At 48.1% G+C, this 26,764-nt stretch overlaps 1 protein-coding gene across 4 annotated transcripts in view; it reads right to left on the bottom strand.

The window, feature by feature from the left end:
• Positions 1 to 8,634: 8,634 nt before the first annotated feature.
• TANGO2 (transport and golgi organization 2 homolog (Drosophila)) overlaps positions 8,635 to 26,764 on the bottom strand; it is a 52,555-nt gene continuing 34,425 nt past the window's right edge. Inside the window, exons 4-8 of one of the 4 annotated variants that reach the window (XM_006875821.1) lie at positions 25,966 to 26,080; positions 21,162 to 21,232; positions 12,192 to 12,345; positions 10,570 to 10,674; positions 8,635 to 8,755 (exon numbers count right to left, since the gene is read on the bottom strand). In XM_006875821.1, the coding sequence (XP_006875883.1) occupies positions 8,635 to 8,755; positions 10,570 to 10,674; positions 12,192 to 12,345; positions 21,162 to 21,232; positions 25,966 to 26,080 (566 nt within the window). The remainder of the gene's footprint in view (positions 8,756 to 10,569; positions 10,675 to 12,191; positions 12,346 to 21,161; positions 21,233 to 25,965; positions 26,081 to 26,764) is intronic. The other 3 variants (XM_006875824.1, XM_006875822.1, XM_006875823.1) reach the window with 3 other exon arrangements.

The following is a 26,764-nucleotide window of genomic DNA, read 5'->3' on the forward strand; positions in this document are numbered from 1 at the left end:
TTTCTGCTCCCGTAAAGATTTACAGCCTCAGAAACCCTGTACAGGGTCGCTATGAGTCGGAACCGACTCCATGGCACATAACTATATATATAAATATAATCCTGCTTATTGTATTCAGGTAACCTTTTTTTTTTTTTTTCCTGGAGTAAAGAATTTATGATCGCTCTTTTTCTTTTCCTAAAGTAGGAATGTGCGCCTTAAAAATTTGAACCAGCCAACTGTGTAAGGGAAAAGATTGTACAGTCAAAACCCTAGTCAATGAGGTGAGACAAAAGAATGTGTGGTCAAAACCCTAGCCAATGGGGTGAGACACAATGTTGAGACTCCTCAGGTATTAAAAACCTGAGTGGACTGCCCACTAGATGTGCTCGCTGGCCTATACCTGTATGTACAGCTGTACACACACACCCTCTTGCAGAAGTAAATTTTGCTTTGCCAAGATAATTTAGTCTCAACAGTGTCTTTTATGCGACATCAGGATTCATTTCTAACACCATGAATCTTAGTATGAGTTCAGATGCCATTTGAGTTCTTGTTACTTGTCTAGAGCTTGCTGACCATTAAACTTGCAATATGGCTATGCTTATGGAGTCCTGGTGTGGCACTGTAGGTTAATGCACCAGACTGCAAAGTCATTTGAACCAGAAGGTCTGAGGTTCAAGCTCACCAGTCGCTCCTCGGAAACCCTATACAGGGTTGCTATGGGTCGAAACCGATTCAATGGCACTGAACAACAACAACATGGCTATACTTTGACAAGTTTGAGGCAAACCCAGGGAGGAACAGTTTGTTCTCAGAAAGTGGTTGAAGGAAGATTAACTCTGCAGAAAGATTGCTTACACAAAGAGTTAGGGAACATTTACTGAAAGCAGCCGATCAGACACACGCTAGCTAATTGAAGTTAAAGGTTAGGGTTTCTGGTGTTGTCACATCTAGACCACCATGCAACCAGGTAGACAAAACCCCAGAACCAATGATGTAACTTATTTTAACCTGCAATTGTGTGCCTATCCCATTGACCAGCTACCTAACCATTCATGATCTTGTGATCATTTTGTTTGTTCTCTATCATATATAACAAACACCATGGGTGTGATTCAATGGGCTCTACTAGCCTCCATACTGTGTATGTAGGCTGATGGTTTCCCTCATGAAGATGATTATGTTTGTTTTGTCTTTGCCCTGTTTAAGTCTCAATAAAAGGTTCCTAAAGAACCGACTCCACAGCACGTAGCTACCACCACCACCAAAGAACATACAGTTGTCCTGGTGTTGTTGGTGTTAAGTACCGTGGAGTCAGTTCCAACTCATAGTGACCCTGCACAGGGTTCCCGAGGCTGTAAACCCATTTTAATGGGAGCAGAAACCTTCATCTTTCTCCCATGGAACAGCTGGTAGTTTTGAACTGCCAACCTTGAGGTTAGCATCCCAATTCATAATCACTACACTACCAGAGCTCCTTAATCCTGGTGTGGTGCTTTGGTTTAATACACTGGACTTTAAGGTTGGTTTGAATCTCAAGATCGGCAGTTCAAGCTTACCAGTCGCTCCTTGGAAACCCTATACAGGGTTACTATGAGTCAGAACCAACTCGACAGCACTTAACAACAACATAGAACATACTTAAAGAACCCTTGTGACACAGTGGGTTCGGCACTGGACTGCTAACCAAAAAGTTGGAAGTTCAAACCTATCAGCTACTCTGTAGGAGTAAGATGAGGTTGCTCCTGTAAAGATTTACAGCCTCAGAAACCCAGCTGAGCTGTTTTTATTCTGTCCTATAGAGTTACTGGACTGCTTTGCGCTGGACTGCAAAGTCGGTTTGAATCGCAATGTTGATGGTTCAAGCTAATCACTCTCTAACACTGTAACTCAAATGTATCAGTTCTTTTATGATTTTCCTTATTCATTATCCAGCTTTCACATACATATGAGATATGACTTGGGTCAGGCACACCTTAGTCCTCAAACTGATATCTTTGCTCTTAAACAATTTAAAGAGGTCTTGTACAGCAGATTTGCCTAATGCAATACGTCGTTTATTTCTTGACTGCTGCTTCTATGAATGTTGATTGTAGATCCAAACAAAATGAAGTCTTGGACAACTTCAGTTTTTTCTCCACTTATTATGATGTTATTTATTGGTCCAGTGGTGAGGATTTTTACTTTCTTTACAAGGTGCAATCCATACTGAAGGCTGCAGTGTTTTATCTTCATCAGTAAATACTTTAAGTCCTCTTGACTTTCAGCAAGCCAGGTTGTATAATCTATGTATCTCAGATTGTTGAGTCTTCCTCCAATCCTGATGCCATGTTCTTCTTCATATAATCCAGCTTCTTGGATTATTTGCTCATCCTACAGATTGAAAAAGTATGGTGAAAGCATACAACCCTGGCACACACCTTTCCTGATTTTAAAACATTCAGTATCCACTTGTTACGTTTGAAACAACTGTGTATAGGTTCCTTATAAGCACAATCAAGTGTTCTGGAATACCCATTCTTTGCAATGTTATCATAGTTTGTCATGATCCACACAATCAAAAGCCTTTACATAGTCAATAAAGTATAACTAAGTAAATATCTTTTTGGTATTCTTTGCTTTCAGCCAATACCAATCTGACATCAGTAATGCTATCTCTAGTTCCATATCCTCTTCTGGATCTGGCTTGAGATTCTGGCAGTTACCTGTTGATGTACTGTTGCAGCCATTTTTGAGTTATCTTCAGCAAAATTTCACTTACATGTGATAGTAATATTAATGATTGCCTCATTCTTCTGGGCCACCTCTCTTTAGAATGGGCACAAAGATGGATCTTTTCCAATTAGTTGGTCAGGTCTTCCAAATTTCTTGGCATAGTTGAGTGAGCACCTCCAGCGCTGTATCAGTAGATTGGAATTAGGTTAGAAAAGGGGTTCAGGAGGTGATGAAGCCAGAGCCTCTCAGGGCCTGCCTGGACCCTTTCCTCCTCTCTGGCCCCCTGCTGTTCACCTGGTTGTCCCAGTAGTCAGCAACACACACATCACAGCAGTCACTGTTCCCCGTGAGGGTCTGGCTCCTGGACTCAGCCAAGGGATGCCAGCTTCCCCTATGGCTGGTTCAGTTGCTGGCTTTGAGTTAACATTAATGAGAGCCCATTGGAACTTGGCACATCATCATTCAGCCACAGTGACCCCTCTTCGTCCACTGAGATGAGGATGCCCTGTCCCCAGTCAGACCCAAGCCCTTGGTCCTGCACACTGAAGCCAGACTCCTGTGTAGCTGGGACTGACTGGGTGATGGACAAGAGCTCTGTATCCACATGCCCTTGGCCATGGAGTCTGTCTCTGGTCTTAGTCATAAAGTTAACTGACCTGGAAGCTGGAACTCCACTCCAGTCTGAGGCAGGACTTCAGGGCTTTCACCTCAGCCCTGGGGACTTCAGGGCTTTCACCTCAGCCCAGCTCACCCATGAGCCAAGTCCGCTGAAGGACCTGGTCCATGCCATCTGCTGGCAGAGGCCAAAAGACAGGATCGTGGGGGTTTCTGCAGGCAGAAGTTCTGCCAGATAAGACCTGGTGGCACTCCTCATTCCTGAGCTGGCTGACTTTGCTTAGGCACTGCCTCCTGGTCAGTCAGTCTCGAGTCCTCGGGCCTCCTGGTCTCCATACCTCAACTGAGCTATCTTAGGGCCCATATCTGACTTGGCTTATTGAGTAGAAGCATCTGAAATAGGGGTGAGTCCCTACCCACTAGGAGAAGGGGAACCATGTTGGGGACTCAGGATTCAGACACAACTAATAATAATGACTATAGAGGAATGGCCAAGCCACACCAGAGTTCAGGCCTCCCCAGGCATTCCCTCAAAAGCACCTACTGTGCTTTTCTAATAGGACAGTGGCCTTGATGCAAGAGATGCAAGTGGCCTAAATAAGTGGGGCTTGGGGCCTTCTCATCATGGTCTTATAACTTATATCAAGTGACTGGGTGGGGCTAGGCATATGAGGTACTTATAGCTCACCAAGGGGAATGGATACCTTGGCAATAATGCAAATAAAATGTGTAACACCTTTGTGAGTGTGGGACCATGCAAATAAGGTATACAGAACCCCAACTAGGGGACTGGTCAATTTTAGTAAACTGATAGGCTTAAAATGAGCCATCCCAGAGGTGGACAGGGAGAAGAAATAGGAATAGAGCACATTCTTAGGACCCAAGGCCCTTGTGCTGAGGACCTCCTCGACCCTGGAGACAGAAACAGAGCACTGGAACACAAGAGACAGCGCAAAACAGGGAAATGGCAGCAGCAGAACCAGGAGACCAGCATAAGGTGGCACAGTGGGCTTCCTGGTCCCTGGATTGGGTATGCCAATCCATGGAGTGAGAGAGCTGAGCACCTTCAGGCAAGAGGCTTCCTGGCAGAGTGGGGTGCCCCTGGGTAATACTTGACTTAGCATGGCAGAGGCCAAGTCAAGAGCCAGAGAAAGGTCTGCCTGCAGAAATGGCTAAGAAGCTGTCCTGATCAAAAAACGGAATCATCCCTGCTCCTGAATTGTAACCTGTTACTTCCCTAATTAGCCACATAACTGTGAATGTGCCGTGAGTTTTGTGTGACACCTGCAACAGATTCTTGAAGCCAGCAGAGAAGTAGAGAATGCCATGTGAAGGACAGCTTGGGTCCAAATTAGTAAAGAGGTTAGAGTGTGGAGGCATACTCCTAGGAACTAGCTTTGGATTGTCCTTCCCCTGGTGACATTCTATGCAGAGGTAAGATGCCCCTGCACAGCCATTTTTACAGGAAGCGTTAGCACTTTCACCCTTGGTTCAAATGTTGATCTGCCCTAGGAACTGAAATCCCACAAAGGCAGAAGGAAGGTCCTTGCCTTACTGGAGCTTTCATTATAATGGGAAGACAGACAAACAACCAATCAACCAATCAAGATGTATAATGTGGCAGATGGTGCTGCCTGCTTTGTAAACACCAGAGCCTGGTAAGGGCAGGGAAGCCAGCAACTTTTTGTGGGGCACCTCTCAGAGACTTGTGGAGACCCACAGGAAGTAAAGGAGAGCTAAGAGGAGTCCTTCAAGCAGAGGGGACGGTGACCAGGGGCACATCTTACCATGTGCCAAGCACAACAGTAGGAGGGACACAAGGCAGCATGGGAAGACCCTGGTTGGGGGGGTCCACAGATCCAAAGTTCGGGCATCAACCTTGCCTTTGATCTTGTTACATCCTGGCTTATGGCTCTGCCTCTCCAAGCTGCACCACAACTGAGGGCCCTTTCTTTATAACCATCTTATTCTTGTCATTTTATTTTTAAACTTTTTGTGAATTGGGTACAGGCTTCTATAAGCAAATTGGTTTTCTCATCAACGATTCATACACCTTTTGTTCCATGCCATGGATGACGGACCATTTCTTTGGTCTCCTCACACCCATTTCGTCATCTGCAAAGTGAGGATCATAATAAAATCCACGTCTGGAGCTGCCCCTTCCTCAGTAAACACAGACCTGCTAGAGGCCTAGGACAGGCTGGGGGCAGAGGGGCCAGTAACGGGCGCATCTGTACCCTCAATCCTGGGAAGGCCTGGTGTGCCAGGCAGAGGAAACACCTAGAAGGCTCTTCAGAATGGGTTTAAGCCCAGCCCAGTAGTGTCTATGGAAGCAGACAGGAAGGCCTGGTCAACCTACCTAGGAAGCAGCTGGCTCAGAGGTAGGAGTTTGCCTGGGGTACTGGTGCCTGTGGGCTGGTTGTCAAGGGTAGAAACATGGACATGTAGCAATGACATGCTGTGGGGCATGGAGCCTCAGTTTCCCTTCAGTCTAAAGGGGCCAGACCACACCAAGCACTTTTGTTCTACGTTAAAAAATGAGCCACGGTTGGCCAGGTAGTGTGGGTGGTTCTTTTGTTTACTGTCAACTTCCTGGAGACGGCCATTCCCTGACTCTCTTACAGACCAAGCCCACTGCTATTGAGCCAACTCTGACTCATAATGACTTTATGTAGAGTTTCTGAGACTTTCAATCTTCATAGCACAGACAGCCTCATCTTTCTCCTCAGGAGCCAATGGGGTGTTTGATCTGTGGACTTGTGGTTAGCAGTCCAGTGCTTATTCTACAGCACCACCAGGGCTCCAGGGGCCTTAATAAAAATGACAGACAATTGAGCAGGCTCACTGTTGGGAGATAGCCCATCAGTAAGCCTCCTTCATGACTCAACGTCAGGAACAGGAACGTCTCAAGTCCCTTTTACTTTTGAAATGGCCTCCTGTTCATTATGTTGTGATGCAGACATGCTTTGTGGTCAATTGTTCAGCAGCCATTTTTGTTGTGAAGAAGTAGAAGATCTAAAACTTGTCTTGGAGTTGGACTTGGTCTCTGTTCCACAAAATCTAAAGTGTCACCTCTTCTCTGGCATTGTTGTCAGTCGGCAGCGAATTGATTCCGTCTCTTGGGTGACCCTAGGTGTAGAGAGCACAAGAGCCCCACAGCGTTTCCAAGGCTGTGAGTGCTGGGAAGTCAAGCCGGGTGTCTCTGGATGGGTTCGAACATCAACCTATTGGCTAGTAGTTGAGTGCTTAACTGTTGGCACCATTTGGGGGCTCCTCCTCTACATCCTCTATCCAAGCTATGTCTACCACATTATGGTGTTTTAGGGTATACACATTGTTAGAAAGATTAAATACTTCATGTATTGGCTTAGACCATTTTAACTTTATTTTTAACGTGTTAATTACTTGGAATAAATGCATTAATCTAAAAAAAAAAAAAAAAAAGTACCCAAGAGGGTATCAGGCTCTTGAAGAGTGGCCTGGTACCTGAAGGAGTAAGGGTGAGAAGGTGTGTCCAGTCCCATGCTCCTGCCCAGATTGATCAGCAATTCCTCTTGTCCAATAGGGCAGGGCCCACCCCACCCCATGCTCACATGGCCTGAGAAGACCCTCAACTACTGTCGAGAGGGAGAAGGACCTGGGACTCAACATAGGAAACATGAGACTCCTTATGTTTGACCAGGACTGGGATGGGATCCCCAAATGCCTGCCCCAAACAAGAGATTCCAGGATCTACTTATCCTGTGGCTCTCAAATTCTCCCTTCCCTTCACCTCCTCATCTCCTGGTCTACCACGTTCCACCCTCCACAAGATCCTCATAGGGGCTTCACACTGTTACCCAGAGAAATCTCTGGTTCCCAGCCAGGTACCAGAGGCCCTGGTGGTTAGGTGACTTGCTCCATAACCAGTGACTTACCATGCCCACACACATGAGCAAGGGCAGATGGGCAGAAGGATGGACTGACCACAGTGCTCAGGAGTAAACAGAGCCTTGTATGGTGTCTGGGCCTATAGAAGGAGGCTCTTTGGGGCTACCAGGTCAGCAGGTCAACAAGGGCAGATATGGGAGAACTGATGCCTTGTCACTGGTCACACACATGAAGGACCTTGAAATGCATGTACTCAACACAACCTCAATCAGAGTTTTATTGTCACTTTTTCATGTTCAAGTACCCACTCCAAGGAAGTTCAGGTAACAGTGAAGGCCATGGCTCTTCAAGAAGGAGAAGGGACATGGCACAGGCTGGCTGTGTCCTCTTACCGAGACAAGCTTGCCTTGGAACACATCCCCTGTTCAAACCAGAAAAGGCCTGAGTGAGAGGCTAGAGGGGGACCCTGGGGCACACAAGATCACAAGGACTGACACTAGACCACCCACCCAGGACATACAGGAGCACCTGGTACACATGGGATCCACCTGATGTACATGGGACCCCAGTGCACATGGGACCTCCAGAATACACAGGACCACCCAGCACACATGGTACCACCAGAACACACAGGACTGCCCAGAGCACACAGGGCTCCTGGTTCACCGAATCAAGCTGTGCTGTGGTTGCAATTGGGCTTTTCTTGGGTCTTCCTTATGCCTCACTCCAAACATCGTCCATCGCCTCTTTTAGAGCAGGAGATGGCTGTCAGAAATGGAGTCACACATGGGTCCTGTGTGCCTGGGAGGAAGGGCCACCCTTAGACAAAAGCTATCTTCTGTAGTCTTGACCAAAGCAGAGGTCCATGGCCAAAGACATGTGATATGAGAAACATGCCTCCTTGTTGTCAGCACACATGTGTGCCTGTGAGTGCATGAGTGTGTGTGCATGTGTGCATGTGAGCATGTCTATGTAAGAACATAATGTGTGCATGTGTGTGCATGTATGCTTTGTGTCTTTGTACGTGAGTGTGCATGCGTGCACATGTCTCGTGTGTGTTCTGTGATTATATGTGTGTCTTTGTGTGGGTGACTGTGCTGGTCTGTCGCATGTGTATAAGTGTGTGTGTGTGTGTGTGTCATGTGTGTGTACGTGTGTAAGTTCATATGGGTGAGTGTACGTGGGTGACTGTGGGCACATGTAAGTCAATGTGTAGGTCTGTGAGCGCACCTTTTGTGTAGAAGTGTATGTATGCACACATGCATGTGTGCACACTGTGAGAGAGTATGGTGTATGTGTACCTTGTATGTGTGTGTGTTTGCATGGGTGAGTACACTGTTACTCCCAAGTTAGGCCCAGGGACACAGACAGGCAACACACACATCAGAGGACCCTGGTCTTGGGGATGCTGTCCCAGTCTCTCTTGGGCAGTGCAGTGCAGATGTGGTGGGGTTAGCTCTGTAGCCTGAACTCATGAGTGCGGGTCTCCCAGCGGGTGGGGTCCTTGTCCAGCATGCTGCGCTCTGTGAAGGTCACATTGCCTTCCACATCCAAGAGGATGACTGTGTTGGTTCTGAAAGAGACAGTAGGCTTGCCTGCCCCAGCTGCCCTGCCTTCGGCCCCGCACCACTGATCTGAGAGCAGATTTTTTTGGGGGGATGGGGTTGGGTGGCCTCTGCATTTGTGCTAGACAGGAGCCTTGGAGAGGCAGGGGGCTTCTAAACTGCCCCTTTCCTCCTGTGTAGCCTGCTCCCCAGTTGGTGGTCTCTGGAGGCCATTGTTCCTCGAGGACTGAGCCCTCTACCTGCAGTTTAATAGTCTCCTGGGTCCCCAGGCCCTTCCTTTATCTGTCTCTGGGGTCCTATCCTCCAGCAGCCCCTCCTCTCCTGAGGGTGCTGAGCTGGAAGCTAGACCCCCTCACCCCATGGTACCCAGTCAGTAGACAGCCTGAGGAGCATGTCACTTCCTCCCCTTAAGTAGCCTCCCTGGGGAGAGTGGCCCAGAGTAGGGTAACATCCACTGTCTCTGGCCTGCTGGGAGGAGGAGGGCCAGGGGCTGCATGCTAAATATCATCCCATCCAAACCTGGAAACCAGTAAGCCTGTGACATCAGGTTGGCATGTGATGGCACCTGTCACTGTTGACTCATGCTGGCTGTGGGCCCCTACTAGACTGTGGGCTCCCCACAGTGGGACCAGCAAGGATGGTATTTGCACAAGTACTTCTTCTGCAAGACACCCGACCTGGCCTGTGAGAACCACCAAAGCCCCAACTGCCTCCAGGTCTAACATCTCCTAGGACCCATCCTACCGGTTGGCCACACCCCATCTCAGCGAGGACACTATGTCCCAGGAACTGACCTCAGGTCGCCATTCCCTGGCCAGCCTTCTGTGGGCATTCACAGATGCCTGCTGACCACTCCCCTCCCCAAGTGAACTAGCCATTGGATGACTCCTTGCCCCCGTCTCCCTCCTGCACTGCTTCCTCCCATCCTGGACACCACTCCCCCAAAAGGCACTGCTCCCTGCCTCTACCTCACTCCCATACCCTGGCACTGCTCCCCACAAGAACTGTTCCCCCACACCCATCCTGAGCACTGCTCATCCCTCATGAGAGATTAACCACCACTGCAGGGTCAGAGCTGAGAAAGAGCCTCAGGGGGACCTCAACGTTGAGCTCTCATCTCACCAGCTGTTTGTGGCCTACCAAACCAGCGTCCCTTTCAACCCCACTAGGGGTACTCACCTGCTTTTCCTCAGCCCTGGGCTTCTACCTTCCCTTACATACCCTAGCCACCACTGAACATATAACATGGGGGGTGCTGGGTACGTCCACAATCTGCTCTGAAGACCTTCCTCCCTGTCCTCCATCACGATGTCTGACACCTGTGACCACAGCAGCACCCTCCTGAACATGCTCACCTTGTGACTCATGTTGTCCTGGGCTGGGGCAGCTTCCCCAGGTGGAGCTGACCGAATCCTGGCCTTGTCACACAGAAGATATGCCAGGTTCAAGGACTCAGGACAAGCGAGGAGAACAGCTGCCTACCACAATGTTCCACAAGCACAGGTATTTGGCAACATGAGCGTCCCTATTCCACCCTGGTCCCCCAATATCTGGGCACTGGCTCTTTGAGGGGAACCAAGAACCCCACATGAGGAGGCCATGGCCACTTGTGCTGGCGGGCACCCTGCACATGCCTGGCTAGCTACTGAGGCAGACAGTCCTCTACAACCCCAAGAGATGAAACGGTAGTCACTTCTGGACACGACAGAGGCTCTGCGTCCAGCCCACAGGGGAAGGCCCTGCCCTGGACAGCTGCAGCCCACAGGAAACCTGGATTGTCTTGCTTGAAGCCTGGGGTTCTGGCCTGAGCTAGAGACCATACCTGGTGCCATAGTCCGGACAGCGCACACACACAGCTGCGTACTTGTTCAGAATAGGTTGCACATATTCCTTGCCCTGGTCCTCGATGGCTGGGTCTGGCAGTTGTCTGGAAGGACAGAAGAATAGTCACTGTCAGTCAGCTCCTCTGAAGGTGGGCTAAGGGGAACCCTGAGGGCTGCTCTGTCTACTTTCCAGTCCATGCTTTCAGTTACAACTCCATCATGGCATCCAAGCTGCCAGCAGCCAGCTTCCACTCTTACTGGGTCACTGGCATGAACTGCGGCAAATGGCTTTTCCAGGACCAGCAAGCCCTGGGATATGAGCTCTGCCAGTCTGTCCTGCTAGGGCCAGGGGTCCCATCCCCAGGGAAGGGAAGAAACAAGCTCTCAGTAATACACTCATACTCCTCTGTGGGGGCCCGGGTGGGAAGGTGGGAGCTTCTGGGTATGAAGCCCAGCTAAGAGAAGAACCTGGTGGCCATCTATCTATTCAACAAAGCCCTCCGAGTCTGCCTGTTTGCTGGGCAGCAGAGTAAGCACTGAGGCTGCAGTGGTCAGTAAACATTGCCTGCTCTCCCCCAACGCTGCAGAAGCCTGTGGTAACTGAGTGCTATGTGTGTGGGTGGGGGGGAGAGAGGGAGGCTAAAGCACACACATGGCATAGCAAGTCTGACAGAAGAGGAGGTGAGCATGAGGGCAGGCATAGGCCCTGGGTAGGAGATAGGAGGGCAGGTTGTAAGGAGCCATGGGACTTGGCACACACCTTGGGAGGTTCCTCAGGGGAGTGAGCTATGTCAAGCGGGAGTGGATGCTGGGTAGTCCAGGCAGGATGGTAGCCTGACCCAGTTGTCCTAGGTAAGGGGAGGTAGAGGGGTATGTGGAGGGCAGCATTGCCAGTTTGGATGAGCACACTGACCTCTAGCTGGCACAGTGGAGGTTGAGGTGCCCTGAGATGTGATCATTAGTCCTCAAGAGCAAGACAGGTACCCAGTATGAGGGTAACCCCCACTCCAGTCTCCAGAGGAGAAGGCACCTCCTCCACAACCCTTGAAGTTCTCTGTGTGTGTGTGTGTGTGTGTGTGTGTGTGTGTGAGAAGGTCAGGTGACTCCAAGTCATGTGGTCACTGGTGAGACAATCAAACCCCAGACAGGCTTTTATGTTAGTTGGCTATTTCTGTGGTTAGTCTCTCTCCCCAGAGTTTGCTAAGCAATTGGAGCTCTCTGGAATCTCCCACTAGTTCTCAAATGCAGAAGGAAGCCTTCAGCTACTCTCAGCCCCACAAGTGAGCCTACGTCAAAGTTACACGAGCCCTGAGCTTCCCAGTGGACTAGCCCATAGCTGTTCCATCTCTCTTCACCCATGAAGCCTTCTGCTTCACACAGATCAAATGCATGAGGAGGGTAGATGGAGGCAGGGTGAGGGGTACAGCTCTGATATAGCAAACTTTGGTGAAGGCCACACACCCAGGGAGCCAGGGATGGGGAACCCCTAGTCCAGTTTGCTGAGACACCCATCAGGGCAGGCAGAAGACCCAGGAAGCATTTGCTGGGCCAATTTTAGGTCAGACACTACTGCTCTCGACAATCCCAGCACCCACCCCACCCAAGTCCTGTAACCACTCACGCTTCCTCATTGTTAAGCACGCCAAGGAGCTGAGCGACCAGGGCGTCCTTGGACAGGGCCTGGCTCTGCTCCACGGCCTCCTGAAAGAGCTGCTTCCCAAAGCTCAACTTCCTCCAGGGTGTGTCCAGCAGTGAGTTGCTCAGTCCATAAATGCCTGTGGGGAGTGGGGTCAGTGTTGGATTTCAGGGTGAATGACCAAGACCCCCAACTCAGTGTTTGCAGCCAGGCTCATGCAAGAGGAGTGCCAGAGGCACAGCCAGGAGTGGTAGATGCAGACCAGACCAGGCCAGAACACTGCCTGTACCTCCTGCCACACAGGCGAGCCAGGAACAGGGACGTCCACAAGCAGGGTGCCCTCAGGAGACTGAGACGAAGGCACATAACATCCTTGATGGACAGGTAAGTAAGGAGCACACATTCTGAATTTTAGCATGGCAAAACAGAAAGGGGTACTCAAGAGGGAGACCAAATATATGACCAACCTCTCCGCTCCCCCAACACCTCACTCCCATATCTGGTTGTTATTCCATCTATCCATCCATCCATCTCTGCCCTTCCCTCTTCCCGCTACAGGCAGGAAAAACTTGCAGGTGTACACTCATCTAAAAAGCTGAAAGGTCAAGGGTGTGAGAATCAGACACCCAAAGCCAGGAAGGCTGCTACTTAGGGTGGGTCTGGTGGGCAATTATGGAAATTGGTGAACATCAGGGACAACACCCCCAGGGGGAATGGGCAAGGTCTCAGCAGAAGCACAGCCCAAGTTCCCACATGTGTTAACAGAAGTTGTGACAGTGAAGGGCTTCTCTTGCATGAACTTAAGATGGTCAGGTGTCTTCTCAAAGGACTCGGTTGCTGTATTTTCTTGAGAAAGCCCTGCCCTGAAGTAGGAGTGGGTATGATCAGATTCATACACACTGAATGATAAGCCCAGAGGACATTAGGACTTATCCTCTTTGCTGCTGTCAGACTTTCAGGTGAAGACCTCAGCCACGGCGGACATAACTCTACCCATTCCCCAGAGTACACCTTGGCTATACTGTGCCCTGTGGCCTAGCCCACCAGCCCTTAGTGTCTGACTCCTTTCCATTCAGGAGCGACACTGAACCCTATTTAATAAAGGTGCTGGGCAACCAGGGCTACACATGCAAAGAAGGACCTAACCTCACACCACACATACAAATGAACTCCAAATGAATCAACATCTAAAAGTAATAGCTGAACAGTCAAACTCTTAGAAGAAATAAATCATAAGTGTAAATGTGTGACCTTGGATTTGGTAACGGTTTCTTTGATGGTGGTGGTGGTAGTAGTATGCTGTAGAGTCGGTTCCAACTCACAGCGATCCTGTACGGGTTTCTAAGGCTGCAAATCTTTACAGGAGCAAAAAGCCTCATCTGTCTCCCACAGAACTGCTGGTAGTTTTGAACTGTTGACCTTGAGGTTAGCAGCCCGACTCGTAACCACTACGCTACCAGAGCTCCTTGGTTTCTTTGATAGGACATGAAAAATCAGAAGTAACAAAAGTAAAAGAGATAAATTGTCATTGTTAACTGCCATTGAGTCAGTTCCAACCCATAGCAACCCTGTATACGGTTTCTGAGGAGCGCTGGTGAGCTTGAACTGCTGACCTTGCAGATCAAACTGATTTTTGCTGTCCAGTGCATTAACCCATAGCATCACATCAGGACTCCCGCATATACATGTTGTTGTTTTTGTTGTTGTTGTTGTTATGTGCCATGGAGTCGGTTTTGACTCACAGCGACCCTGTACAGGGTTTCTGAGGCTGTAAATCTTTATGGGAGCAGAAAGCCTCATCTTTCTCCCGCGGAACAGCTGGTAATTTCGAACTGCTGACCTTGCAGTTCACAGCCCGATTCGTAACCACTACACTACCAGAACTCCTTCACGTATACTTAGGACATGAAAAATCAGAAGGAAAAGAACAAAATTAGAGATCATCAAAATTTAAAATGTCTGTGCTTTCAGGGGTACCATAAAGAAAGTGAAAGGGCAGCTCACACAATGGGAGAGACTTTTGGCAAATCATAAATCTGGTAAGGGACTTAGATCTAGGATATGTGAAGAAATTTTGTAATTGAGTAATAAAAAGATAAATAACCTTTCTTCAGAGAAACAGAACTAATAGAATAATAATAATAAAAGACTTATTACAAGGAATTGACACAAGATTGTAGGGGATGGCAAGTCTGAAATCTGTAGGACAGACCAGTAAACTGAAAATTCAGCAGGATTTTATGCTACAGTCTTGAGGCAAAACTTTTTCTTCTGCAGGAAACCTCAATTTTTGCTCTTAAGGCTTTGAACTGCTTAGAAAAGGCCTACCCACATTACCAATGGTGATCTCCAGTTCTTAAAATCAAATGATTGTAAATGCTAACACCATTTACAAAATCCTTCACTCCAACATCTAGATTATTATTTGACTAAACAATCAAGTACTACAGCCTAGCCAAATTGACACATAAAACTAATCATCATACACCCAACAAGGGATAAATTAGCAAAGAATCAGACTAGACTGTTTTCCAAAGAAAATATGCAATAAGCATAAGAGGAGATGCTCAACATCAACAGTCATCAGGAATATACAAACCATAACCACAATGAGATACCACTACACACACATTAAACAAATAAACAACAAAAATCAAACCTGTTGGTGTAGAGCTGATTCTGACTCATAGTGATACTATGAAACAAAGTAGAAATAAATACCCTCAGGGTTCCCAACACTGAAATCTTTCTGGTATGTCATTCTATTGTACAGGGGTAGTTTGTATGATGTTCTAATGCTTGAAGTGATGCCACTGTATTTTAAATACTAGCAGGGTCTCACATGGTGGGAAGATTTCAATGGTGCTTCCAGACCAGGACAAAGTGCCTGGTAATCCATTTCTAAAACAAATGCACCAATTCTTTTGTGGTCTTTCTTATTCACTGTCCAACTTACAAATGTTTATGAGGTAACTGACAATGCCATGGCTTGGGTCAGGCTTACCTTAGTCCTCAAAGGGATACCTTTGCTCTCTAAAACTTTAAAGAGGTCTTTTGTGACAGATTTGCCATTTGATTCTTTGAGTGGCGCAGCGCTTCCATGATCATTGATTGTGGATCCAAACAAAATGTTATTTGTCCATTTATGGGGATTTTTGTGTTCTTTACACTGAGGTACAATCCATACTGAAAGCTGTGGTCTTTGATCTTCATCAGTAAGTATTTCAAGTCCTCTTAGCTTCCAACAAGCAAGGTTATACTATCCACATATCACAGGTTGTTTCAGTGCAGCCTGGATTTCCTCCTTCCATACCATCAGTTTTTGATCATATAGTACCTTTTGTAAGTGTCAAACATCTAATTTTTTTTTTTTTTTTTTTTTTTGGTACAGTGATTCTGTGTATTCCTTCCACTTTCTTTTGATGCTTCCTGCATCATTCAGTATTTTGCCTATTGCTTTTGTTGCTGTTATGTGCATTAGAATGGATTACAATTTGTAGTGACCCAATTTAGGGTTCCCAAGGAGCAGTTGGTGGCTTTCAACTGCTCACCTTGCAGATTTTGCCCAGAGAATCCTTCAACATTGCAACCTGAAGCTTGAATTTTTTTCTTCAGTTCTTCCAGCTTGAAAAATGCTGAGTGTATTCTTCCGTTTGGTTTTCTAACTCAAGGTCTCTGCATACTTCATTATAATACTTGACTTTGTCTTCTCAAGCTATCCTTTGAAATTTTTGATTCAGTTCTTTTACTTCATCACTTTTTCCAATCACTTTCAGAGTCTCTTCTGAGATTCACTTTGGTCTTTTCTTTCTGTCTTTTTAATGACCTGTTGCTTTCTTCCTGTACAATGTTCTTGATCTCATCCCACAACTCTTCAGGTCATTAGTGTCTAATGCATCAAATCTGTTCTTAAGGTGGTCTCTAAATTCAGGTGGGATATACTCAAGGTGATATTTTGTTTCTCATGGACTTGTTTTAATTTTCTTCAGTTTCTTCCTGAATTTACATATGAGCAATTGGTGATCTGTTCAACAATGGGCCCCAGGCCTTCTTTTGGCTGATGATATGGAGCTTCTCCTTAGTTCGTTCCCACAGATATAGTCAGTTTTATCTCTGAATATTCCATCTGCTGAGGTCCACATGTATAATTTCCATTTACATTTTTTTAAAAGTTACATGCAATGAATTAGTCACTGGCCTTGCAAAATTTTCTATAAGGCAATCTCCAGCATAATTTCTTTTTCTTTCCACAAAGGATTTTATTATATTGGTTGAATCAATTCACATATCCAGAGCACATATGATAGAACTTCATAGTAAACTATCTTGTTACATATAAATTTTCTAACAGATAAAAGTATAGATATGTAATTCATACTTTTATCAGAATAACTTACCAAGAAGGAGATTGGAATGGGCTGCCTGTATGCAGTTTTTCAATAAACCTTTTGTAAATAACCAGAAAAGGATTACTCTGGGTTGACACCTGCCATGCGCTTTGTTAAGGGAAATTTGGGGAGACACACTAATTTCAATCATTTAATCTAAAACAAACAAATGCAGCAACTATGTTGAGAAAGTTCTGAAAGGGCATTTTGAGTAGCCAAAAAGTCTTTCAATTTTTTCTCCAAGGTTTCATTTTTATGCATACACTGATTTGCTTATTTTGGCAGATTGGTCAATTGAATCCTATATTCAGTTTTATGGATTTGGAGACTGCTTTGCTTGACTTGGACCATATGTATCATGCCAGTAAAATTAGTTAAAAGCCAATTCAGGGAACCCACTTTTGGGTTGTTTCCACAATAAAGCACTACATTTTCATTTGATCTGTTTGGGGGAAGTCCCTCTGAATTGACTAGGCAGGCCAGAGGATGAGATAGACACAGTTTAAAATTCTGGCCATTCCAAAACAACTTTCTGAGGACTTAGTTTAAAACTAGCTCAGGCGAAGCTCAAAAGTCAAACAGTTAAGTCATGTAAACTCGTTGTGCTGTGAATTTATTTTGTTATATTTTTTTCCTATGCAGTGATCCTCATTCTCTTATTCTAGTTTGCAAGAATTCTTACTGTATGCACCCGAGGTTGGAATTTTTACTTGCATGTAATTTTTTCCCCCTTGTTCTGTTTTTTTTTTTAATGTTTTATTGTGAATTCTGTGACAGTTTACATGGGAGAACATTAGCTTTACATACATCCTATCGTATATCATTTCATTACCATGATTATAACCCCCGCCACACATTATCAAACAACCAAAGGGTATATACCCTGCAAGCCTGCCCCTTGGTCATCAGCACACAGCCCCTCTCCCTCCCCCTGGGTCTAAAGTCCCCAGCCACTCTATCTCTCCATGTCATCATCTCTGCCTCCATCTCAGGCATCACAGTTTCTCTGGGTAGGGTCCCACACTCTGCTCTTCTCCCTTTATGTTCCCAGGGACCTCCGCTCCTGGATCCAGCATCATTTCTATCACCATGTTGTTGTTGTTAAGTGCCATCGAGTTAATTCTGACTCATAGCAACTCTGTGTGGGGTTTCCAAGGAGCGGCTGGAGGTTTTAAACCACTGACCTTGTGGTTCAAACTGACCCTGCGGTCCAGTGCATTATCCTGCAGTGCCACATCATATGACCCAGCAATTTCTAACTTAGGTATATATCCTAGAGAAATAAAAATATATGCTCAGACAAAAATTTACAAATGAAAGTTCATAGCAGATTTACAATAACCAAAAGTACAATAACTAAAATAAACTACTGCTGTTGTTAAGTTCTGTTGAGTCAGTTCTGACTCAGCGCCATCCTATGTACACTGCCTGGTCCTCTGTTGGAGCCCACTGTTAGAGCTTTGTGTCAATCCATCTCATTGTGGATCTTTGTCCTTTTTGCTAACCCTCTACTTTAGGGAGCTGGTCCTTCCAGATGACATGTCCAAAACTATGGAAGATCAAGTCTCACTATCTTCCCTTCTGAGGAGTACTTTGGCTGTACTTCCTCCAACAAAGATTTAGTCATTCTTCTGGCATGGTATATTTAATATCCTTCACTAACACAGTAACTCAAAGGCATAAATTTTTCTTCGGTCTTCCTTATTTATTGCCCAGCTTTTCCATGCATATAAGGCAGTTGAAAATATCATGACTCAGGTTAGGGACACCTTAGTATTTAGACTTAGTAATATTCCAAAGTAATACCTTTGGATGCCATCCTTGGAGTATTATTTGGTCATAAAAAGAAATAAGAAACTCTGGTGGTACAGTGGGTTAAGTCTCAGACTGCTAATAAAAAGACTAGTGATTTGAACCAAGTGTTCTGCAAAAGGCAGATGAGGCAGTAAGTCTGCGTCTGGAAAGATTCACAGCTTCAGAAACTTTATGGAGCTCTTCTACTGTGTCCTATAGTGTTGCTAAGACTTCAAATCAGCTTGATGGCAGTTTTTATTTCTTACTTAATAAAAAGAAATGATGTACTTATACAAGCTATAACATAGGTATACCTCCTGGTGTGGCACTGTAGAGTAAGCAATGGACTCCTTACCACAAGGTCAGTGGTTCAGATCCACTAGCCACTCCTTGGAAACCCTATACAGGGTCGTTAAGAGTTGGCACCGACTTGACAGCACACAACAACGGTATATCCTGCAGGCATTATGCTACATAAAATTAGTCAGACGCCAAAAGTCATGGAGTGCATGACTCCAAGTTATGAAATATCCAGAACAGAAAAATTCATAGAGACAAATAATAGATCTGTGGTTGCCTGTTGTTGTTGTTAGGGACCATAAGTCAGTACTAACTCATAACGGCCCTATGCCTAACAGAATGAAACACTGCCCAGTCCAGGGTCAACCTTACAGTCATTGCTATGTCTGAGCCCATCACTGTCGCCACTGTGCCTCCACTTTACCAAACATGATATCCTTCTCCAGGGATTGGTCCCGCCTGATAATATGTCTGAAGTATGGGAGACAAAGTTTGGCCACCCTGGCCTCCAAGGAGCATTGTGGCTGTACTTCTTGCAACACAGATCTGTTTGTTCTATGGGCAGCCCATGGCACTTTCAATATTCTCCTCCAACACCACAACTCAAAAGCATCAATTCTTCTATGGTCTTCCTTACTCACTGTCCAACTTGGGTCAGGCACACCGCAGCTCTCAAACTGACATCTTTGCTCTTGAATACTTTCAAGACAGTTGCAGCAGATTTGCCTGATGCAATACATCGTTTGATTTCTTGACTGCTGCTTCCATGAGTGTTGATAGCTGATCCCAGCAAAATGAAGCCTTTGACAACTTCAATCTTTTCTCCACTGATCATGATGTTATTTATTGGTCCAGTGCTGACGATTTTTGTTTTCTTTATATTGAGATGCAATCCATACCGAAGGTTATGGTCTTTGATTTTCATCAGTAAGTATTTCATGTGGTTACCTAGAGCTACGGAAAGGAGCCCAGATGGTGCATTGGACTGCTAACTGAAAGGTTGCTGGTTCAAACCCACCAGTTGTTTCGTGGGCAAAAGATAAGGCTGTATGGTTCTCCAAAGATTTACAGTCTTGGAAGCCCTAAGGGGTAGCGTAGTAGTTATGAATCAGGCTGCTAATCTCACAGTCAGCAGTTCCAAACTACCAGCTGTTCCGCAGGAGAAAGATGAGGCTTTCTGCTCCTGCAAAGATTTACAATCTTGGAAACCCTGTACAGGATTGTTATGAGTCAGAACCAACTCCATGGCACATAACAACAACAACATAGGGTTACTATGAGTCAGAATCAGCTTGATAGCAGTGGGTTTGGTTTTTGGTTTGGAGGGTACTGGTATTTATGGGGAGGTGATAGCTAAAAGGGGTTTCTTTCTAGGGAAATGAACATGTTCTCAAAATGAGAATGGTGATGGCTGCACCACTCTGACTGTCCTCACCACTACTGAGCTGTTCCCATGAAAGTGTCCTGGCAACTTCACAACCTGGTGTGCTGTTCCTCAGGAGTGCCAACTGTGTCCTGGAGCCGGACATGGCAGCATAGGACGCAGCCCCCTGAAGTGGCTCACAGTGGCCCCTTGACATCCAGTTGTGTGTGAGCAGAGTAGAAGGGGAAGGGCTCACCCACCCTGCTAGCGTGCCTCGTGGGCACAAGTATAACAGTGAGGGCAGTGTCCTGGCTTCCTGAGATCCCAGGGAGGTCTTGTGGGTGGGTATGGGGTGAGGGCAGGCAGGACCTGGAAGAGACCATCTGTCCTGGAACTAGGATGAGGGACTGGGCTGGAGCAGATGGTCTAGGAATGGGTATGATACCCAGGGGTGGTGTAGGTAGACACTAGAGAGAAGGAGCAGAGGCCAGAGTCCAAAGAAGGGACAGACTAGGCCCAGGGTAGTGAGCTGTCCTGGGACTAAGTCCTTTCCAGGAGAACCTGGGCGGTGAGTTGGGGGGTGAGTAGTGCTCTTTGAAGTGGGGCTGCAAGAAGAGGTGGAGACAACAAAGTGGGGACCACAGATGGATGTAAGGTGGGGACCCCTGGGTCCCACTTCTGTAGGAAGAGTCCTTGGTGTGGGTGGTAAAGAAGAGTGAAGCAGGGAAGTAGTCACTGAGGAGGCAGGACTGGCCAGGCCACAGGATGGTACAGGCCAGAAGCTACACCCAAATCCAAACCAAACCTACTGCCATCAAGTGGATTCCAACTCTGACCCTATAGGATAGAGTAGGGCTACTCCTTTTGGGGTTCCAGGACTGTCTGTCTTTACAGGAGCAGACTGCCTCATCTTATTCCCTTGGAGAGACTGGTGAGTTCCAAATCAATGAGCTTGAGGTTACCCCACTATGCCACCAGGGATGGCCAAAAAGGAGAGGCCCAGAACAGTAAACCAGCAGGAAGCCTAGTTCCTAAGAGGTCATTATTAGAGTAGCAGGTCATTATTAGAGTAGCACCCCACCCTATTGCCAAGTGCTGGAGGGGACTCACCTGGCGTCAGAACCACGGGCTCAGGCTGTCCCCGGCTTCCATAGTAACAGACAATGTCTCCCTTGGTTGTGCTGTGAATGGGAGGAAACGGGTCATGTGGCTTCTCAGCTCCACACAGGAACCAGTCCTCCTCCTGACAACCATTCAGGGGCAGTGGCCAGCTGCAGCCAAGCCAAAGCTCACCAGGGTCCAGTCCCCCAGGCCAGGAACACCCACTGCCACCTGGGCTTTGCAGGCAGTTCATCCAACCCATTGGCTCTTGTCTGGTATCAGAGGGAGCCACCAGCCTGGGATATGGCAGCATCTAAAAGGCCCTCCTGCCTCCCCAAGTGCTCCCAATGCATGGACCCCAAATGATTGGGTTGGTAAAAACCATGGGAGAGCTGGGCCTTGGGACCATTGAGTACTGATTTCCAGCAGGGTGTGGGCAACTGTCATAGAACCCCAGGAGTTACCCTAGGTATCTAGTTCAATTCCCATTTAGTGTTTGTACCCCCAAGCCTCTCCACCTGGGGTCTCCATGGCTGACTCCCCCACAACCCCAGGGCTCCAATCCATTGGCCTCAGAGATTTTAGAGGCTCCTGAGTAAAGACTCTCATTGTGTTTTCTGCCCCAGATTGTATTTTTAAATCATTTCAAATACTAGGAAGTTGAAGATGTGCTAGTTCCACACCAAGCCTTTCTGCTAAAACTTGGGATACTCCTTCCCTTCTGGCTGAAGAGTACTCTCCCTGGTGACCTAGGACACCTCCTGGACTGGTCAGCCTTTAGGATGAGCACATGTGGAACAAGGAGTAGGCACACTGTGCTGGCAGGACCTCCAGCCATGTCTGGCTCTGGCCCCTCTTCCTTCCTGCTGACCAGCCCACTTGCCAGGATTCACTGTCCTAGCCCCAGACCTTGTACCCCAGCCCACATCTTGATCATCTTTTCCCTCAGCTCACACTTGGTTCCATTTGTGTTAACATGTGGCTATATGATAAGCACTGGACTGTGAACCACAAGGTTTGTGGTTTGAGCCTGCCAGCCACACCAAAGGGACAAGATGAGGCTTTCTACTACCTCAAAGATCTGAAGCCTCAGAAATCTATGCTTGTTGTTAAGGGTCGCTATGAGTCAAAACCAACGCAGCGGCGCTTAACAACAAATAACAACAACAATTTACCAGACTTTGTTGGCAAGCAGAAAGCGTGAGTGCCCGTGGACCTGTGGCACCGGTGCCAATACATGGGGCTTCTGACCCAAGCTCTGACTGTAACTTAAAGCTCTTCCCTCCTGGGCCTGGATTTCTTCACTGGCACCACTGTCCGGGGCTGCCGGCTGACCCCCTGACACCAGCTGCCTCCTAGATGATGCCTAGGCTTGTAAACTATAACCAGTCAGCAGCCCACTCTGTACCAAGGGAGCCTGACTGTACTCCAGGTCCTGGAAGAGTCGCACTATGTCTGTAGTCGCTAAGTGTCAGTCTGCCTGGTACTGGTTCCCATCTGCGGGACAACCTCAGGGTAATCCTTGGAGTGACAGGAGGAAAGGGTGGTAGAGAACTTATGGGAACAAAGAGAGCAGAGGCTCTGTCTCCAGCAAGGGGGACTGACCAGCGGAGGAGAGTCCTGTCCTTGGCTACTTGTTTGGGGGTGGGCTATGAAGCACGTCTGTCCAGAAGCACAGGCTTGGAGAGAGGCTCAGGTTTGCCTTTGTAGGCAAGAAGCCCACCTCACCTGGAGCACCTGCCCACACCAATGCACTGCCTATCCCGGTGGGGCCCCTGTGCTGGGCTCTGAGGGGGTGAGTGGTGGACGCATCTGTCAAGAGAGTCTGTGCCATGTTTCGTCATGCCTTGCACACAGGTAAGGAGCTGGACAAATCAGGGCTGGTCAAGGCAGCCACAGGGTCTCCCCTTCCCGGGGCCTCTGTCCATCCATAGGCCTGGTCTCTACTCTGGTGCAGCCTCATGATACAAACACCGGAGACAAGTCAATCTTACCACATGGAGGGACACTGTTATAATTAAGAAGTCCCCAAACCAAACTAGTTTCTGTGGAGTTCAAGGGAATGAACGGAAAAAAATTTCCTGTCCTCAGGGTTCCAGACTTCAGGCTCCATGCAAAGGAGTATATTTGCTAGAAGACAAATATACAAAACCCTGCAGCTCCCAGAGCAAAAACTATCTGACAAACCTTTAACAAAAGCATCACATCGAAGCACAACACACCCAACTTCACTCTCCTGGCTAAAGCCCAGGCCTGACAGAACCCCAGCACCAGGAAATACTCAGGGCCCAAGATTAGTGGAAGGGTACCCACCAGGATAGGGCTGTTCCTTGCGGCTGCCACCAGGTGCTACAGAAGCATTGCACCTCCACCGGGGCAGGCTCTGCATGCAAATTTCAACTGTGAAGCAGCAGCACCCTCTCCCCAAGCCCCCACCAAAGCTGGAAGTGGGGACCACACTTGTCTAGCCTTAGGGTGTTGTGCTGGCTCTGGCAGACAAACACGCAGCCACAGTACAGCGTCCGTGGGTCCTGTGTCGCGCCCTCTTGCTTAATGGCAGAGTTGTGGGTACAAAGGTGGGCAATATTCAGCAAATGGTGCCCAGTGACTCTGTGGCCAATGTTTGTGCTGGACTGGGCCCATGTCCAAGCCCTCACTATCTCCAGACAGACTTCCCTCCCAGCAACCCCAGGCTGGCAGGACAGTACCCACCCCATTGGTAGAGCCACAGGCTGGCATCAGGGATACAGTAGCCAGGAGCAAGTGGTAGGCTGCAAAGCCTTTCTCCAGGGACACCAGGACCTCAGCCTGAAGCTTCCTTGGTGGGTGACCTACCTCTCAAAAAGACTCCACTACCTAGTTGCTGTAAAGACATGCTGGTCCCAGGCATGTACAGGTCTTCAAGCACAGTGGTCCTGGGACCAACAGAATCTCTGGCTGGGGCTGTTAATGCCCCTCTGTGCTTCATATACAAGTGTGCACCCCACGTGGGCCTAAGGAACCAAACCCAGGGAACTGACTCCAGGTCTCATGTCCACACTCAGTCTAAGGCCTCCTGCTCTCTCCCTGGGGACCCTCCTCCTCATTGTCTTTATCAGCTGGTCCCCACTTCAGGTGGAAGAGCCCCCTCACTGTTGTACAGTCTAGTAACTGCTGTACTCTAGTGACAGGTCTCGGTACCATGGCACCACCAGTCCCAGACAGGTGCTGGGAGTATCCTGTCCTGGTCTTAGCCTTTCCAGGTCTCTACTACCTGGCCTGGCCTCCCAGTCTAATTGCCAAGAGGCCTTTAGGCAGCCCACTCACCATCACCCATCCCTTACTGCACTCTTATAGGCCACCCAGCATGGAGTGGTGGAGTAGGTCCTGCCTCTGTAAGATGGGCATCTCACCAGCACCCTGGCCAGCACAGGTGGCTGGGCAGGTGTCCCCGATGCTGGTGGCTGAGCCAGATGTTGAGGTCTGCAGAAGAGGGTTCTAACGTGTAAGCTCACCTAGGCCACTATGACCAAAGCACTCTGGCCCAGGCATCCAAAAGTCCTGAAGGAAGCCTGGGATCCTGCCTTGGTTCCTCTCCTATAGCACACCCATCGTCCCTCTTGGCTCTACCCACTCCATCATCCACACCTCAGGTGCCCAGCACTGGGGACCATTTCATCAGAGGGGGAGCAAATCCTCCAGACACCACTGCCTTTCCAACCCACTAACATGGCTGGGTTCTCAGACCCTCTAAGTCCTGGGCTGCCTTCACTTCCTCTAAGTCTTCAACTGCCCCAGATCTCAAGATCCCTGGTAAGTGGTAAGCACCCTGGGCAGGCACCATAGCCTATCAGCTCATCGCTGAACCACACTAGACTACTGTGGGGCTGCCAAAGTCAGCATTGCCCACTCCCAGTCTGATTGGCCCAAGTTCTCTAGGTCAGCCTGCAGCAGAAGGCACGGGACTGTGCACACCCATCCCCTCACAACCCTATGGAGCTGAGCCATGCTGTCCACTCTGGGACTTCCTGAAGAAGCTGCAGTGGCCGACTCAGCAGCACCCACTGTACCCAGGAGCCTTGAGAGCTTCCCCTCACATTCAGCTGTGGGTACACTAGAGCTCCTTCTTCAGCCTTGGGTAGTCCTTGCCCATAAGAAGTCAGAGGAATGAACCCCAAAACCAAATCAATCCCACTGCCATGTGTTGATTCCAACTCATAGTGACCTTCTATAGGGTTTCCGAGACTGTAAATCTTTACGGAAGCAGACACCCTCATCTTTCTCTGGTGGCTCTGAACTGCCAATTTTGTGGTTAACAGCCCAATGCCTAACCCACAGTACCACCAGGCAAGTGCAGATTAAAATGAAGGGGCTCCTCCAGTCCAGACTGGGTAGGAGACAGAGAGCAGGTAGGGGACTGCATACTTCTCTGTCCTAGGAAGTCCTCACCAGATAGATACAGGCATACAGAGCTCTCACTCACAAAGGCACAGAATAAGATCCAAGTCCACCTCCTGCCCATCAGCATGGTACTCAAGACTCACAACAAAAGCCTGCAAGCTCCATCGAACCAGCAGGGCCTGCAGCATAGTGTGCCAGGGGAGACACTCGGGTACACGCCCCATCACTGAGTCCACTCAGACTCACAGAAACCCTATAAGGCAGAGTAGACCTGCTCCTTGTAGTTTCTAAGACCGTCAATCTTTACGGGAGCAGATAGCCTCATCTTTCTCCCAAGGAGTGACTGGTGAGTTTGAACAACCAACCCTGTGGTTAGCAGCTCAATGCTTAACCTGCCGCACCACTAAGTTTCCTTGCACTCAGATAGACCCACCTTAAATCTGCTGTGATCAGGTTGAAGCCATTGTACAGATGACCCTCGGCGGAGACCCTCTTCAGGTAGGACAAGCTGTCCATGTCAGTGGTCAGGAAGTGGGTGACCAGCTCACCTGTGGGCAGGGGGCAGGTGCTCATGGCCAAGGCTGCTGGAATCTCCCACAGCTGAGCCCCTCTCCTCAGGAAGACTGATGGGGCCCTAAGGGGAAAGAAGTCAGAGGCCGGACGAACAAGAGATCTAGTGCCTGACTGACAGCCACTGGAGCTGGACCACTCTTCAGAGTGCAGCAGCAGGGAGGGCAACCGTTTCTGGTTGTCTGCTTTGATGTTCCCCCCACTGTGCCTATATTTCCAACCTGAGGAAAAAGGCCATCAATAGGGAAAGTATATGTCCACAGAGCTGAAGTCTCAGGGACATCTTTTCTAGAAGCATTAGAGACATCCACAGTCCAGCTATGGGTGACTGACTGCTGGTGGTCAGCAGGGGCAGACACAGTGGTCAAGGCAGACAGCTGGGCTAAGAATACATTCCCTGACAGGAGCAACCACATCTGCACTCTCCCACATCATCCAGGTGATGTTCAAGAGTGTTCCTAGAACATTCTGTAGCAAAAGGAGGGGAGTGATTGACTTTGCAGTCCAGGAGCAGAGGTCCCTGGAACCATCAACGGAGAAGAATGGAGTGAAGGACCCTACCCAGAGAAGAAGTGATGCCACAGATGGAGGCAGAGACAACAACATGAAGAGATGTTGTCTCTGCCTCCATCTGTGGCTGGGGACTCTAGACCCAGAGAGGG

The sequence above is a fragment of the Chrysochloris asiatica genome, unplaced genomic scaffold (genome assembly GCF_000296735.1).
Source record: "Chrysochloris asiatica unplaced genomic scaffold, ChrAsi1.0 scaffold00340, whole genome shotgun sequence".
In the NCBI taxonomy this organism is placed as follows: Eukaryota; Metazoa; Chordata; class Mammalia; order Afrosoricida; family Chrysochloridae; genus Chrysochloris; species Chrysochloris asiatica.